The 14,366-nt window shown below is 42.9% G+C and overlaps 1 protein-coding gene across 3 annotated transcripts in view; it reads right to left on the bottom strand.

Annotated features, from left to right (window-relative positions):
• ADCY8 (adenylate cyclase 8) overlaps positions 1-14,366 on the bottom strand; it is a 270,953-nt gene that overhangs the window by 141,506 nt on the left and 115,081 nt on the right. For all 3 annotated transcript variants that reach the window (XM_060201421.1, XM_060201427.1, XM_060201435.1), the window contains exon 3: positions 3,567-3,697. In XM_060201421.1, coding sequence (XP_060057404.1) covers positions 3,567-3,697 — 131 coding nt within the window. The remainder of the gene's footprint in view (positions 1-3,566; positions 3,698-14,366) is intronic.

The raw sequence follows: 14,366 nt of genomic DNA, 5'->3' as shown, positions 1-14,366 counted from the left end.
CCTTTCACTTTGAGTCCGCTTGTCTTGTTGAGTTAGGTGGGTTTCCTGTAGACAGTATATTGTTGGGTTGTGTTTTCTGATCCATCTTCATATTCTATGCCTTTTAATAGGTGAATTCAGGCCATTGAAATTTATTGATATCATAGATTGAAGATATTTTAACACCATTCTTGTAGTTTTAGAGTGTTCTGATATATGGCATATTTGTGGTGGTGTGGCTGTTTATAGGAGACCTTTCAGAACTTCTTCGTTCAGGGCAGGCTTGGTGATAGTTAATTCTGTCAACTGTTGCTTGTCTGAGAAAGTTTTTATGCCTCCATCTAATCTGAATGACAATTGAGCAGGATATAGTAGTCTTGGTTGGAAGCCTTTCTCATTGAGCACTCAATAGATATCTTGCCATTCTCCTCTGGCTTGTAGTGTTTGTGTGGAAAAGTCTGCTGCTTATCTTATGGGTTTTCCTCTGTAGGTGACTCTTTGTTTTTCTCTTGCAGCCTTCAGGGTCCTTTCTTTATCCTTATTCCTTTCCATTTTAAATAAGGTGTGTCCAAATCATCAAACTGAATTCTCTGCTAAAGACCCTTCTCAAGAAATTTGTACTTCACGTAATTAAAATTTAATCCAAAACTCACAGAACAGCAACAGTGAAGAATGAACCAGGTGGGTTGCCAGGAAGAGAGTGACAAGATTGCCAGTGATCTCAGGAATGCTGCCTACACTGCCTGGCTGTGCTTTGGGGGTGGGGGATGGGGACGCAGCAGCTGGTCTGCATTCATTCTCAAACACAGCATAAAGACCTTCCTCCTTTGCTTGCTCTGACTTTTCATTTATTTTTAGTCTAGGGTCTTATTTTAGCACCACCCTTGTAGTAGGCTGGAGAGAGCACTTGACCCTTCTAGAGTTCATTTTCCCAACACCAGCAGAAGCTGTAGGCATCCAGCCACCATGGCCTTGGTGAATAGCAGAGGGAGGTCTTGGTTAGCCATGAATTCCTCTGTAGAGTTTTCCTCTGTTAGAAATGACTGGCTTTTTTTGTCAGCTAAGTACACTGAGAAATGTAGGACAACAAGTTAAATTTTAATTACGCGAAGTACAAACTTCTTGAGAAGGGTCTTTAGCAGAGAATTCAGTTTGATGATTTAAAAGGAGTAGGTGGGTGGAGTGGACAGAAATAACTGGCTATTCTTAACCAAAGGAAACACTGAATATTGATTAGTGCAGAAAGACAAGCACGCTGTTCACTGAACTCAGAGCTACCAAAAATGTTGGTGTGAGTGTACAGCTCTGTTGATTTCTTTTCTCCTTTCTCTTTTTTTTTAATGCCCTATCTCTATCTGCACATGGGCTACCTTTCTAATAATTACATATACACTTGGATATACTATATTGCCTACAGGTTGTGGGAGATAAAATAATGGTTATGCAAAGAGATTCTCATGCCAGAGCCTCCGAAGTTTCAGGTTCAATCCCCTGCACCACCATAAACTAGAGTAGAACAGTGCTTTGGTTAAAAAAAAAAAGTAATACTGTGTGTATGACTGTGAATTCAAGGATATGTTTTAATAGACAATATGGTTCATGGAATGTTATGGGAAGGACAGAGAGGTAGGTTTATGAGAGGGGCACATGTATGGCACATATAATTGTCTAATGACTGGAGCTGATGTTTTCCTATTATCTACGAGGGCACTTAGAGTTTCTGCCTTTTACAGGAGTTGCCATCCATCTGAAAAAGACCCATTTTACACACTCAAGTGTCTAAAACAGCATAACTCAACTAACTCACACACAGGATTTAGGGAATAACCAGTACTGGAATACTGGTGCATTTCTGATTAGAATAACACTCACTGCTGGACGTCACTTTCAAGCAAGTGCCACTGGACAGCAGACATAGAACACCCACTGGTGCTGGTGAGAGGGAGAAAGCTATTTTCCTCTTCTTCCAAAGGTAGAATAAAACAAATTGAGAAAGCACATCAATCATGTATAGAGGCCTTCAATATATATACTTTTACCTATATTTGGGGAAATTTTACCCTCTGACATTAGGTAGAAGACACACACAATTTTACTGTACAAACTGAAAATATGAGACATGTGCTTTCTAGTCACTTCTGTTGAAAAACTGAGTTCAGGGTAGGTAGGAGGCAATGCATTGGGTTAACTGCACATAGTGTGAAGTGCAGGGGCAGGTGCAAGGATCCCAGTTTGAACCTCTGGTTCCCCATGGGCAGGGGGGTGGCTTCTCAAGCAGTGAAGTAGGTCTGCAGGTGTCTGTCTTTCTCTCCCCCTCTCTGTCTTCCCCTCCTTTCTCAATTTCTCTTTGTCCTATCCAACAACAACACCAATAGGAGCAACAACAACAATAATAACAGCAATAACAATGGAAAAAATATGGCTGCCAGGAACAGTGGATTTGTCGTGCAGGCACCAAGCCCCAGCAATAAACCTGGAGACAAAAAAAAAAAAAAAAAAAAGAAAGAGAGAAAGACTAAGTTCAGTCAATCAGACATACTAGTCTCAGGCTTTAACATGGATGCAGCAAGCTGAGGTACTGAGCAAAGAACAGGAAGGGTAAGTAACCACACTCACATCCTGGAGACTGGTAGTAAGAATCTTTAGAATTGAGGACTGGGACCTTGATCATTGAGTTATTTGTTTATTTATTCAATTATTTTCTGTCATTGTATTTTTTACTAATTTACAAAATTACATGCCAACCGGACTATGATTTCACACCATTCCCACCACCAGAGCTCTGAATCCCTGATCAAACATTGGGTTCTCCAGAAACAATGAAGATAGTATCCACATGATCTTACATAGTTCTGAAAGGTGACTATTGAAATGCTCATTCCTGTTATTCATGTATGTAAATTTCCCTTGGGTTTATACAAAGAAAAGGTAGAACTGGTGTTCTAAAATGGATTTGTTTACTCGAGAGTGCAGTCTCTGATTTTCAGTACATACCATTTTGTTTAGTGCAGTGCAGATGGATGGATGGATGGATGGATCGATAGAAGAATGGATGGGTGGATGGACAATTGGGTACATGAATAGTTGAGTGTGTGAGTGAGTAGGGGAATGTATGAAAGGCTGAGGAAGAAGAGAGTTAGATAAATGGGAATGTGCCCAATGCTTTTTATTTTTGGAAAGAACTATTATCATTTTCTTGTAATACTTTAACAGCACTACAAGGAATTAAGGAATTCAGAGAGAGACATATGATTATCCACAAGACCTCTAGATTATATTCTGGGATTCCCTTTTCCAAGTATAGCACAAAAAGGTTTTGCTTTCCCACTCAAAACATGAAGGCAGACAAGGCTATTGCAGTATGTCAATTAGCCCATACAACTGCATTTACTTGACACCCATCTTAAGCCTCAATTAAAAAAAATGTAGATTTCTATGATGAGTGAGCACTAGATTATGACTTCATCAACCTAATGAAGCGAGGCATGGACCTTCAGAAAGACAGACGCCACAGCTGTGACGTGCAAACAGCCAGTCAGCACAGAGTTCTCAGAGAGAACAGGACGATGGAGCGTCACATTGCTTACCTGACATTCTCGTAGCGATGGATATAAATCCGATGGAACTGGTGCTGTAGATGCTCATCTTCTACATTGGTCATGTCATTGATCATTTCCAGCACAACGAACCGGGGGAGCACAGACAGCACAAGTCGCTCCTGGAGCAAAGCAATGAAGATGGACAGTTCCGTTAATCGAACCAGAGTGTCTAAAGGAGTGGTGGGCAGTACAGAAACCACTTTATACTTCTTCTTTTTTTTTTGACACTGATTTTTTTTTATTGGGGAATTAATGTTTTACATTCAACAGTAAGTACAATAGTTTGTACATGCATAACATTCCCCAGTTTCCCATATAACAATACAACCCCCACTAGGTCCTCTGAATCCTTCTTGGACCTGTATTCTCCCCAACCACCCACCCCAGAGTCTTTTACTTTGGTGTGATATGCCAACTCCATTTCAGGTTCTACTTGTGTTTTCTTTTCTGATCTTGGTTTTCAACTTCGGCCTGAGAGTGAGATCATCCCATACTCATCCTTTTGTTTCAGACTTATTTCATTCAACATGATTTTTTCAAGGTCCATCCAAGATCGGCTGGAAACGGTGAAGTCACCATTTTGAAATACACATTTTACTCAAATCCACATGGGTCATTCTCAAGGATAGATCATATGTTAGGCCACAAAGACAGTATCAGCAAATTAAAGAGCATTGAAATCATCCCAAGCATCTTCTCAGGCCTGTACTTCTTAAGGAATCTCCCACTTCCTGACAAAGAACGATTGAGTCCTTTGTATTTATCAGCCACTGTGCTGGTGTATTACACAGTGGGGAATCACTAGCATGGAGACCTTCATCACAGGGCCAGACTGTGGCACACCTGGTTAATCATATGCATTACGGGGCAGAAGAACCCAGTCACCTGCAGGGTGGTGAAGCTTCACAAATGGTGAAGCAGGGCTGCAAGTGTATCTCTGTCTCTTTCTCTCTCTGTCTTCCCCTCCCCCTCAACTTCTCTCTGTCTCTATCCGGTAATAAATAAAATAAAAAGATTAAACAAAGACATCTTTATCACTGTGGTGCTTACATTCTAAGAGACATAAATATGTACCAAAGGGACCAGATAGAGGTGCACTCAGCACCTTACCAGGAGCAAGGACCTGGGTTTGAAATTCTGCTCTCCACCTGCAGAGAGGCAGTGCCATGAATGATGAGGCAGGTCTGCAAGTGTCTTTTTTTGTCTCTTCCTCTTTGTCTCCCCTTACCCTCTCAATTTCCGGTCTTTTAAAAATATGTATCTTAATTTGTTTCATAGAAACAGCCATAAATCAAGAAGGAAGGGGAAGAAGAAGAGAGACAGAGAGACACCTGCAACACTGCTTCACTGCTAACAAAACTTTCCTCCTGCAGGTGCGCCCTCTCCATTTCTCCCTATTTTAACTAATTCAAAAAGAAAGAGAACTAAGATACATTAAATATCACATATACAAACATACCTACACCCATTTACAAAACCTGCCTAGTGCCATACAAGAACAAGTCATGATTAGCAGGGGTGATTGTTGGTGACATGATTCCTTCCAATCAGGCTGTAGGAATAATCTTTCTGAGGAACTCATGTTTGTTTAGATGCTGCTTATATGTGTGACATGAACCAACTTATTTTTATTACAAAAGAGGGAGAGGGAAGGAGTGAGAGAGGGAGATGGAGTTCAGGAAGAGTAAAGACCAAAAGCAAATGGTCCAGGGGATAAAGTAGAGCAATGGTGTGGTTGGAGGTTAGTGATACGTGGTGTCACTGAAAGTCTAGATAGATCTTGCAGACCTGCATAAGATATTAATGTTGAATTCCAACTATGGCTGGTGGCCACTAGGTAGTACTAAGCAGGAGAATAGCATAAATTGACTTCGATTTTAAAAATCTTCTCCTCACCACCACTGTGGGTTAGAGAGTGAATAATATGGAGGAGTCAAAGGTTGGAGGTACAGAGGCCAATCAGGACGTTTCTGCCAAGGTCTAGGTGAAAGACGAGGAATGGTGTCATGGGATGGTGTTGGAGGAGTGGGGACGAATGCAGAAGGATGGAGCCATGATGATGGTTGATTCTTTAGCTCTTCTGATGAACATTTACTGAAATGGGGGACACAGAAGATGAACCAGGGTTAAGCGACACTAACACTATCAAGAGAAAAAGAATGAAAAGACAGATATCTTGAAAGGATTCCAAGGGTTCATATCCTTTGCCCATTTTTGGATGGGGTCATTTGCTTTTTTGGTGCTAAGTTTGCTGAGCTCTTTATATATTTTGCCTAGACCAAGTAGAGTAGAAGCATCCAATAGCACAGCTATATACAAGATAGTGGGTACTGTACAGCAAACCCTAACAAAAGGACTTTTCAAAGTTAACCCAATTACCAAATAATGTGATGATAACATTAACTATCGATTGTCTTTTTGAACCCTAAAACATCAGGAACCTCACATCTCCACTATAGAGCCCCTACTTCCCCCAGTCCTGGAACCCTTGGATAGGGCCCACTTTCCCGTATGCCTCTCCCAATCCATATCAAATAAATTGCATCTGCCGATCACAACCTAACCAACGCAATGATTGCCACCTCAACATGCTTCACCTTAGACTGTGTCCAGAGACTTCACGTGTGGAATGACAACCCTTCAGCTTCATTACTCGGGTGAGACCTTTCCTTTTATAGTACACTTTAATTTCATCTCAGGTGGTTCACTTACTAACAAAGTCCCCAAACCTAGATATACACCAGTTTCTGTGAGAGAGAGCTTATGTTCACACATATCCACAAACTACTGCAAAATATATACCTGAAAGCAGAAGTACACTAGAGTTTGCAGTGAGTACCTCCCTAACACTTCCTCTCCACTATTCCAAGCTTTGGGTCCATGATTGCTCAACAATTTGTTTGGCTTCGTATGTTAACTCTCTTTTCAGTCACCAGGTTCCAGATGCCATCAGGATGCTGGCCAGGCTTCCCTGGATTGAAGACCCCACCAATGTGTCCTGGAGCTCAGCTTCCCCAGGGACACACCATACTAGGGAAAGAAAGAGGCAGACTGGGAGTATGGACTGACCAGTCAATGCCCATGTTCAGCAGGGAAGCAATTACAGAAGCCAGACCTTCTACCTTCTGCAACCCTCAATGACCCTGGGTCCATGTTCCCAGAGGGATAGAGAATGGGAAAGCTATCAGGGGAGGGGGTGGGATATGGAGATTGGGTGGTGGGAATTGTGTGGAGTTGTACCCCTCCTACCCTATGGTTTTGTTAATTAATCCTTTCTTAAATTAAAAAAATTAAAAATAAAAGAAAATTAAAATTCTATAATAAAAAAAAAAGAAAGGAGGGACCCACCGCTTAGCAAAATGATGTTCTTCCATTGCAGTCAGTTAAGGTAGATAAAAATACCACTGGTTAACTAGCAGTATAAAGTAATTTCAGAAAAAAAAAACTCGGTGTTGTGGAAACTAGGTAAGCAGTTGGCATCTTTGCTCTATAATTTGCTATCCTGTGGGGCTGCATAGAAGACAGGTAACAATATAACATTCCAGTTTCTCATATCTTTATAGTTATTTATGCATCTTGAGTAATGTCACCATCATTGCTTTCATTTATTCCACACAAAATCCTGAAAATAAGCAGGTTCAAGTAATTTTATCTTGAGGTAAGGGGCAGACAGAGTCTAGGAGAGATTGCATTTCTCAGATGACCTGAACAGATCCCAAGTGGCAGTACCAAGAAGCATTTGTTTTTACCACAGTGCTTCTTCTAGAAAACACCATGGATTTTGAACCAGAAAGGTGACTGTATCTTGCTTTGATGCCTTTTTTTTTAAATTGCCACTTGGGTTATCACTGGGACTCATTTATAGGACAGAGAAAAATTCAGAGGGGAGGAGGAGATATATAGAGAGAGACCTGCAGAGAGATGTGCTTTACAAACTTGTGAAGCTCTCCCTCTGCAGATGGGGAGTGGGGACCTGATCCCAGGTGTTTGTGCTCAGTAACCCGTGCTCTCATGGATGTGCTCCTTCTCAGCCCTGCTATGCACCACTGGGCAAGACTTAGGTCCATAATTTTTCAAGCAGCAATCATATCCTCTCCTTTCCATGGTTGCCTTCAGACTTCTAAGAAGTAAAATATGTAAAGAAAAAAAAAAGAACTAAAATATGTGACACCAGGTAGCATTTGTTTTACCCTCCCCCTATTTAACCCAGTTCTTTCCTGCAAAGGGATTTGTTCATGAGTGTCCTAGAAGCTTTCTCTGACATGGCTTTTTCTTCTTTTGAAAGCTGTCTCGCTGTGGCGCTGAGAGGCATGTGTCTTGCAAGTGCCTGCATTCATTCCCATCCTGTCCTCTGATGCATTGTCAACTTCCCAGATAGCTGTGACCCTGTTGAAGCGACCACTGCTGTCTGGGGATAGGTTCACTATGACACTGGACAATGAGAGGCACTTGATGCCTGCAGGTAGTCAGTGATAAGAAAACATTCCCCAGGGAGTCGGGCAAGAGTGCAGCAGGTTCAGCACCGGTGGCACAAAGCACAAGGACCAGCATAAGGATCTCGGTTTGAGCCCCCGGCTCCCCACCTGCAGGGGAATCGCTTCACAGGCGGTGAAGCAGGTCTGCAGGTGTTTGTCTTTCATTCCCCCTCTCTGTCTTCCCCTCCTCTCTCCATTTCTCTCTGTCCTCTCCAACAACCACGACATCAATAACAACAACAATAATAACTACAACAATAAAACAAAAGCAACAAAAAGGGAATAAATAAATAAATAAAAAGGAAGAAAGCATTCCCCAAACAAATGTGTGGCCCACACAGAAGACGCAGACAGTATCAGGTTAGGACTGTGCACTGAAAAACTGCAGAAGGGTTCTCTGTATGCCCAGAAGCAGAGTGTTGCTCACTTCTCGGGGCTTAGAACTAAACTAATTATGCCATCAGTATTGAGACAAAGGAGGGACATGTAGGGGTAGACACAGGGCTTGCATATCATGGTGAGGCTCTGCTGAAAGTCTCCTATGGTCTCTCTGCCTAATCTCTTCTGTGGGCCACGCTGCCCCTCTAATTTATTGGGTATATGTACATCCAGCTATGCCAAGAATAAACATCTTAAGTGTGCACATGAGCAGAAGCATCACAAAGGTATACATATACATCTTGAGGGCAGGCACAACTGAATGATCTTTCTCCTAGTATGCAGACCCCTCTGTGTCAGACTTGTTACCTCCAGTTCCAGTGATTCTATCAGACTCTATGTTTATTCTGCAAATCCTGACCTTACCCCAAGGATGTAGGCATAATTCAGGGGGTATCAGATAAGGTCTCTGTGAAGGCCTCTTATCCTGTTATCTGTGCTGACCCTGATATTGACCAAACACCTCAGAGGCTGGAGACAGAGCGGCAGGTACAGCAAAGGATTTCTGGCACATCTGGTAGAATGCAAAGCCGTTAGTAATTAAGAGAAACAGCCACAGGCGGTGAAGCAGGTCTACGGGTGTCTGTCTTTCTCTCCCCCTCTCTGTCTTCCCTTCTTCTCTCCATTTCTCTCTGTCCTATCCAACCATGAACAATATCAACAATGGCAATGATAATGACCACAATGAGGCTATAACAACAACGGCAGCAAAAAGGGGGAGGGAGAGAAGCAGCTCAGTGGAGAAATAACAGACATTACAATCCAGGGGTCTATCAAGAGGTCAGTGTTCTCCTGCAGCTGTGTACCCTAGAGTATTTGTCTCAAGCCCTTGTATAATATGCTCAATAGCTACTTGCTTTATAGAATTTGAAGAAATGGTAACATTTTCTCTGTTGCTGCATCTTGGAAAGAACTTGAAGGAATCTGGTTAAGCAACATTAACCAGGAGGAGAAGGATGGATACTTTATGACCTCACTCACAGGCGGAACATAATAACCAAATGAAAAAAACAAACAAATGGAAAACAGGGGGTGGCACTTAGGCTACTTGTGACATGGAGCAGCAGAGCCAAGACCTCCAAAGAGGGGAGATGAGAGTGTGTTGTGAGAGCCGGGGGGATCGAACACATGGTGTTGGACGTGTACTTGAGTTGAACATGCCAGTGGTGTGCTGACCCCTACCACCAGGAGGTAGAAAAAGCAAAACAGAACTGTACTCCTGTGAAAACAATTGTGCTGTAACTCACTATTTCCCCCAGTGAAGTGATGTAAGAAAAAACAAGCAGACCCAGAAACCTTTCTAAGTGGCAATACCCTCTTAACCCTTAAGTCGGACATTACAGCATCAATGCCACAGGAGAGAGCTAACTTCTCCAGGACCTGGGGCTGCTGGCAGGTCCTGCTCCTGGCAACTGCCCCGGCTCCTGCCTTTGTAAAGCATTTTCTGTAGGACTATGGGAGCTTGCCTGGAGTCTGCCTATAAAAGCCTGCTTTCAACACTTCCATTTCCCTCTGATTTGTTTCCTGCTTGAGAAACATCATTCATATCCCATGAAAATACAATCTGAAAGAAATGGGGAAGTCTGCCCTTGAATACAATTCTCAATGACTACTTGAAGCACAATAGAAGATTTTCCAGCTCAGGAGATGAGAAGTACAAGAATCTCTCTAGAGCCAGACTGTGGCCCAGGATGGTCTTTGTCTACACATTCTGCACATCTTATTTATTTATTTATTTACTTTCTGGTTTTTTTTTTTCCATTTTCATGAATAGGGACTGCGGGTTGATTTAAAATGCATCAATGGTTCCTGTCTAGATTCCCTTCTCATCTGACAGAACAAACTCTACCCAGGGCTACAAAGTGGTCCATGGGCGTCAGTAGCCCCTTAGGACAAGTCAAAGTGGCAACAGTGAGAGGCTCTGAATCTTTATTTTATGCAAATGCTTGTGGTGGGGAAGAGAAAGGAAGCAGGTGAGCTCTGGATGCAGGCACTGCTTCTGGGCCTAACAGCATCTGGCATGGCTGGAGGAGGGATTCCAGCTCTCAGGCTCTGGCCAAACTAGAGACCCCTTTATTCATCTCTCTTGACTGCAGGCAAAGCAGTACTTACTGCAGGGATGGTCCAGCCACCAAGAGAGACTTATTGTGGGTTATGGGTGATACTTTATTTTCCACTCACCACATGACATGTTAAGGGCTTGATATTCTGCATCTGTTTGAAGCCTCTCATTACTCACTGATCATTTACAATGTACATTCGATTTAAGCTAAGGGGATGCTAAGTTTCAAGGACTTTTGTTGAAATCAGTCAAAAGTTATGTATCTAGTAGTCACACCTTCCTTCCTTCCTTCCTTCCTTCCTTCCTTCCTTCCTTCCTTCCTTCCTTTCTTTCTTTCTTTCTTTCTTTCTTTCTTTCTTTCTTTCTTTCTTCCTTTCTTCTCTTCTTTATTTTTTTTTCCTCTAGGGTTAGGCTAGGTACCAGGACTGCTCCTGGTGGCCATTTTTTCCACTTCACTGGATAGGACAGAGAGAAATAGAGAGGGGAGGAGGAGATAGAGAGATAGAGAGACCTGCAGACCTGCCTCACCACTTGTGAAGCATCTCCCCTGCAGGAGGGGAGCCAGATACTTGAACCTGGATCCTTGCACGGGTCCTTGAGCTTAGGACTATGTGCATTTAACTGGGTGTACATAGCCCCATCACACTTTTCTTTTTCTCAGAAATTTGGATCCCAACATAGGCATTACTTTATCTACCAGGGCAGGGAGCAGGTGCCAGATGGCAGATGCAGTCTTGGGCAATGGCAGTTGGTGGACAGTGAACACAGACATGGCTACTTGTCCTCAGAGAGCTAACATTCTAGGGCTAACTGGTGGACCATGGTTGGGTAGTATGCCACCTCCCCCTGGCTTCTGCTTAACCATATGCCTATATAGGGATTTACTGATCCCATTCAAAGCTTTGGTCTATTTACATAAATCACTTTTACATTTACATAAAGCACCACACTCCCTCCAGGGCATTGGTGGTTCAGTGATAGGATTCTCGCCTGCTCCGCCCCCTCCTTGTCACACTCTGATTTTCACCAGTCACTTTTCTCTCCACCCTCTCTATATCACATCCTGTTTCCACCCTACTTGGAGAGTATAAAAACAGCTGCTCTTCTGATTAAAGACACTTGGAAATTGCTTTCCGGCTCCGAGAGTTCTAGAGTGTATCTCCTGCGGAAGTTAGTGCGGCACGAGTTCCTGATCCCTCTCCCACGCAGCAGCCTAGATCGGCTCCAGTTGAGTTCTCTCCAAGCCAGAGAGCACTAGATCAGGAAGAAGTACCCTCAGGCTATCCCGGCAGACCATGGTAGACACAGTAAGGGGACCCAGTGGCTGCTTTAGCTGGATAGACCATAAGGACTCATCACAGTGACTTAAGGTAGTATCTGAAGGGCAGAAATAATCTATCCTGTTCTTGGAAAGGAAAGAAAAAATTTAAATATTTTTATTTATTATTGGGTAGAGACAGACAGATATTGAGGGGAAGGAGAAACAACTTCCAGGTCCCTATCCTATCCCCTAGTTTGAAGAATATCTATCTATTTTCCAGTCTTTCCTTTCTTTAAAATGTTTAATATATAATTTTACTTATAAAATGGAAATATTGACAAGACCATAGGATAAAAGGGGCATGTTTCCACACAATTTCCACCACCAGAATTCTGTATCCCATCACCTCCCCTGATAGCTTTCCTATTCTTTATCCTTCTGGGAATATGGACCCAGGGTCATTACGGGGTGCAGAAGGTGGAAGGTCTGGCTTCTGTAATTGCTTCCCCAGTGAACATAGCCATTGGCAGGTGGACCCATGCTCTCAGCTTGTCTGTCTTTTTCCCTAGTGGGGACAGGGTCTGGGGAGTCAGGGCTCCAAGACACAATGGTGGAGGTTGTCTGTCCAGGGAAGTCAGGTTGGCATCATGGTAGCTTCTGAAATCTGGTGGTTGAAAAAGAGTTAAGATATAGAGCAGAATGAATTGTTGACTAATCATGAGCCTAAAAGCGAGGATATTGTAGATAAAGATTTGGGGTCTCTGGAAGAAAGCTAGTAGGTCTATTTTAGGTATTTTCCAAGGGGCTCATGACTTTACTAGTTTTTGCCTGAGCCTGACATCTAATATGCAGGTGGACCCAAGCTTATGCTGTTTGAGAGATCTTTCATGGGGGCGGTAGTACTCCTGGTTAAGCACACATAGTACTAAGTGCAAGCTTATTCCCAAATCTGGCTATGGCAACTGGAGCTGTTGGTCCACTCCCACAGTTTAGTTAGGTAGAGAGTGACAGTGACTAGGAGAGATGCTGTCTGTGTGAAAATGCAAACAAGCGCTTTGGAAATAATGTAAGTTGAATGCAGAGTAGTGAACATAGTCACCACCAAATTACACATGCGCAGCGGTGAGAAAGATGACGCAGATCTAGAGGTCGCTGATATTCTTTCAAGAATTTTTAAGTTCTTGCTTCATTTAAGATAACTAGAAACTTTAGCTGTAGTTTCTATAAGAAAGAGCAGATCCACACAAAAACAAATGCCCTGAATACATTTTAAAAGACTAGATACCATGTTTAGCTATTTACTGTTTTATACTGAAGTTACAAATGAAATGTAATCCCACTTTTAATCTGTTATTGTGATTAATTAGACAATTACCCATCCAGATTCCTTCAGTTGAAGGGATTGTCTTTTATTTTTGCTGTCTGGATGCCTGTCACCCTCCCTAGACTGTGAAATATCTATGTGAAATCCAAGATGATGCTTCTTCTACCTTCAGCATACAACACATGTTTGGGCAGGAAGGGCCAGTATATAGCCAGGATTCCTGTGATGACAAAGAGACAGATTCAGTTCACAATCCTTAAAGACGTGATACAAATACTAGAAATCACTTTCTTCACCTTGTCTTGGATGGAGCTTAAAGGAATCATGTGAAATGAGATAAGCCAGAAAGAGAAGGATGAATATAGATGATCCGACTCATGGATAGAAGTTGAGAAATAAGAACAGAATAGAAACACAAAGAGCTTATGCTGTCTGAGAGATCTTTCATGGGGGTTGGTAGCACTCCCGGTTAAGCACACATAGTACTAAGTGCAAAGAACCACCCATGCAAGGAGCCAGGTTCGAGCCCCCGGCTCCCCACCTGCGGGGGGAGGGGAAGCTTCACAAGTTGTGAAGCAGGTCTGCAGGTGTCCTTCTTTCTCTTTCGCTCTCTATCTCCGCCTCCTCTTTCAGTTTCTCTCCATCCTATCCAAATGGAAGAAATGGCCGCCAGTGATGAATTCATAGTGATTCATAGTGCTGGCACCTAGCCCCAGTGATAAGACCTGCCTCCTGGAGTCCTTACACTAAATGGCAAGACCCTTTTCAGCTTCTAGTATACACCAGGTGCTTTTTGTAAAGCGGTATTCATCGGGTGTGTTTCAATTTATCCCCTAGCAAACTCGTGGGCCAAGACCTCATTACTCCACAGTCAGGAGTTCAAGATCTGGGGTGTGATTTAAAGGATGGGTCACATCATCTTTTCTGTAGGGCAGTCCTGGCTCCAATGCTCAGCCTACTGGGCTATGAAAAGGAAATACTATGCATTGCCCGGCTTCTCATTCAGCCACAGGCTAACCAAGGCTTAGTACATCCTACATAATCTGTTGGGTAGTATGCCAGCTCCCCCCGGCTTCTGTCTCTAATCCTGCCTGTATGGGATTGGTTTGATCCCACTCAAAGCTATTTACATAAATCATTTTTACATTTACATAAAGCACCACCCTCCCTCCAGGGCATTGGTGGTTCAGTGGTAGAATTCTCGCCTGCTCCGCCCCCTCTCCCTGTC

Source organism: Erinaceus europaeus, chromosome 1 (assembly GCF_950295315.1).
Source record: "Erinaceus europaeus chromosome 1, mEriEur2.1, whole genome shotgun sequence".
Classification (NCBI taxonomy): Eukaryota; Metazoa; Chordata; class Mammalia; order Eulipotyphla; family Erinaceidae; genus Erinaceus; species Erinaceus europaeus.
This window is presented reverse-complemented; position numbering and strand designations above follow the sequence as displayed.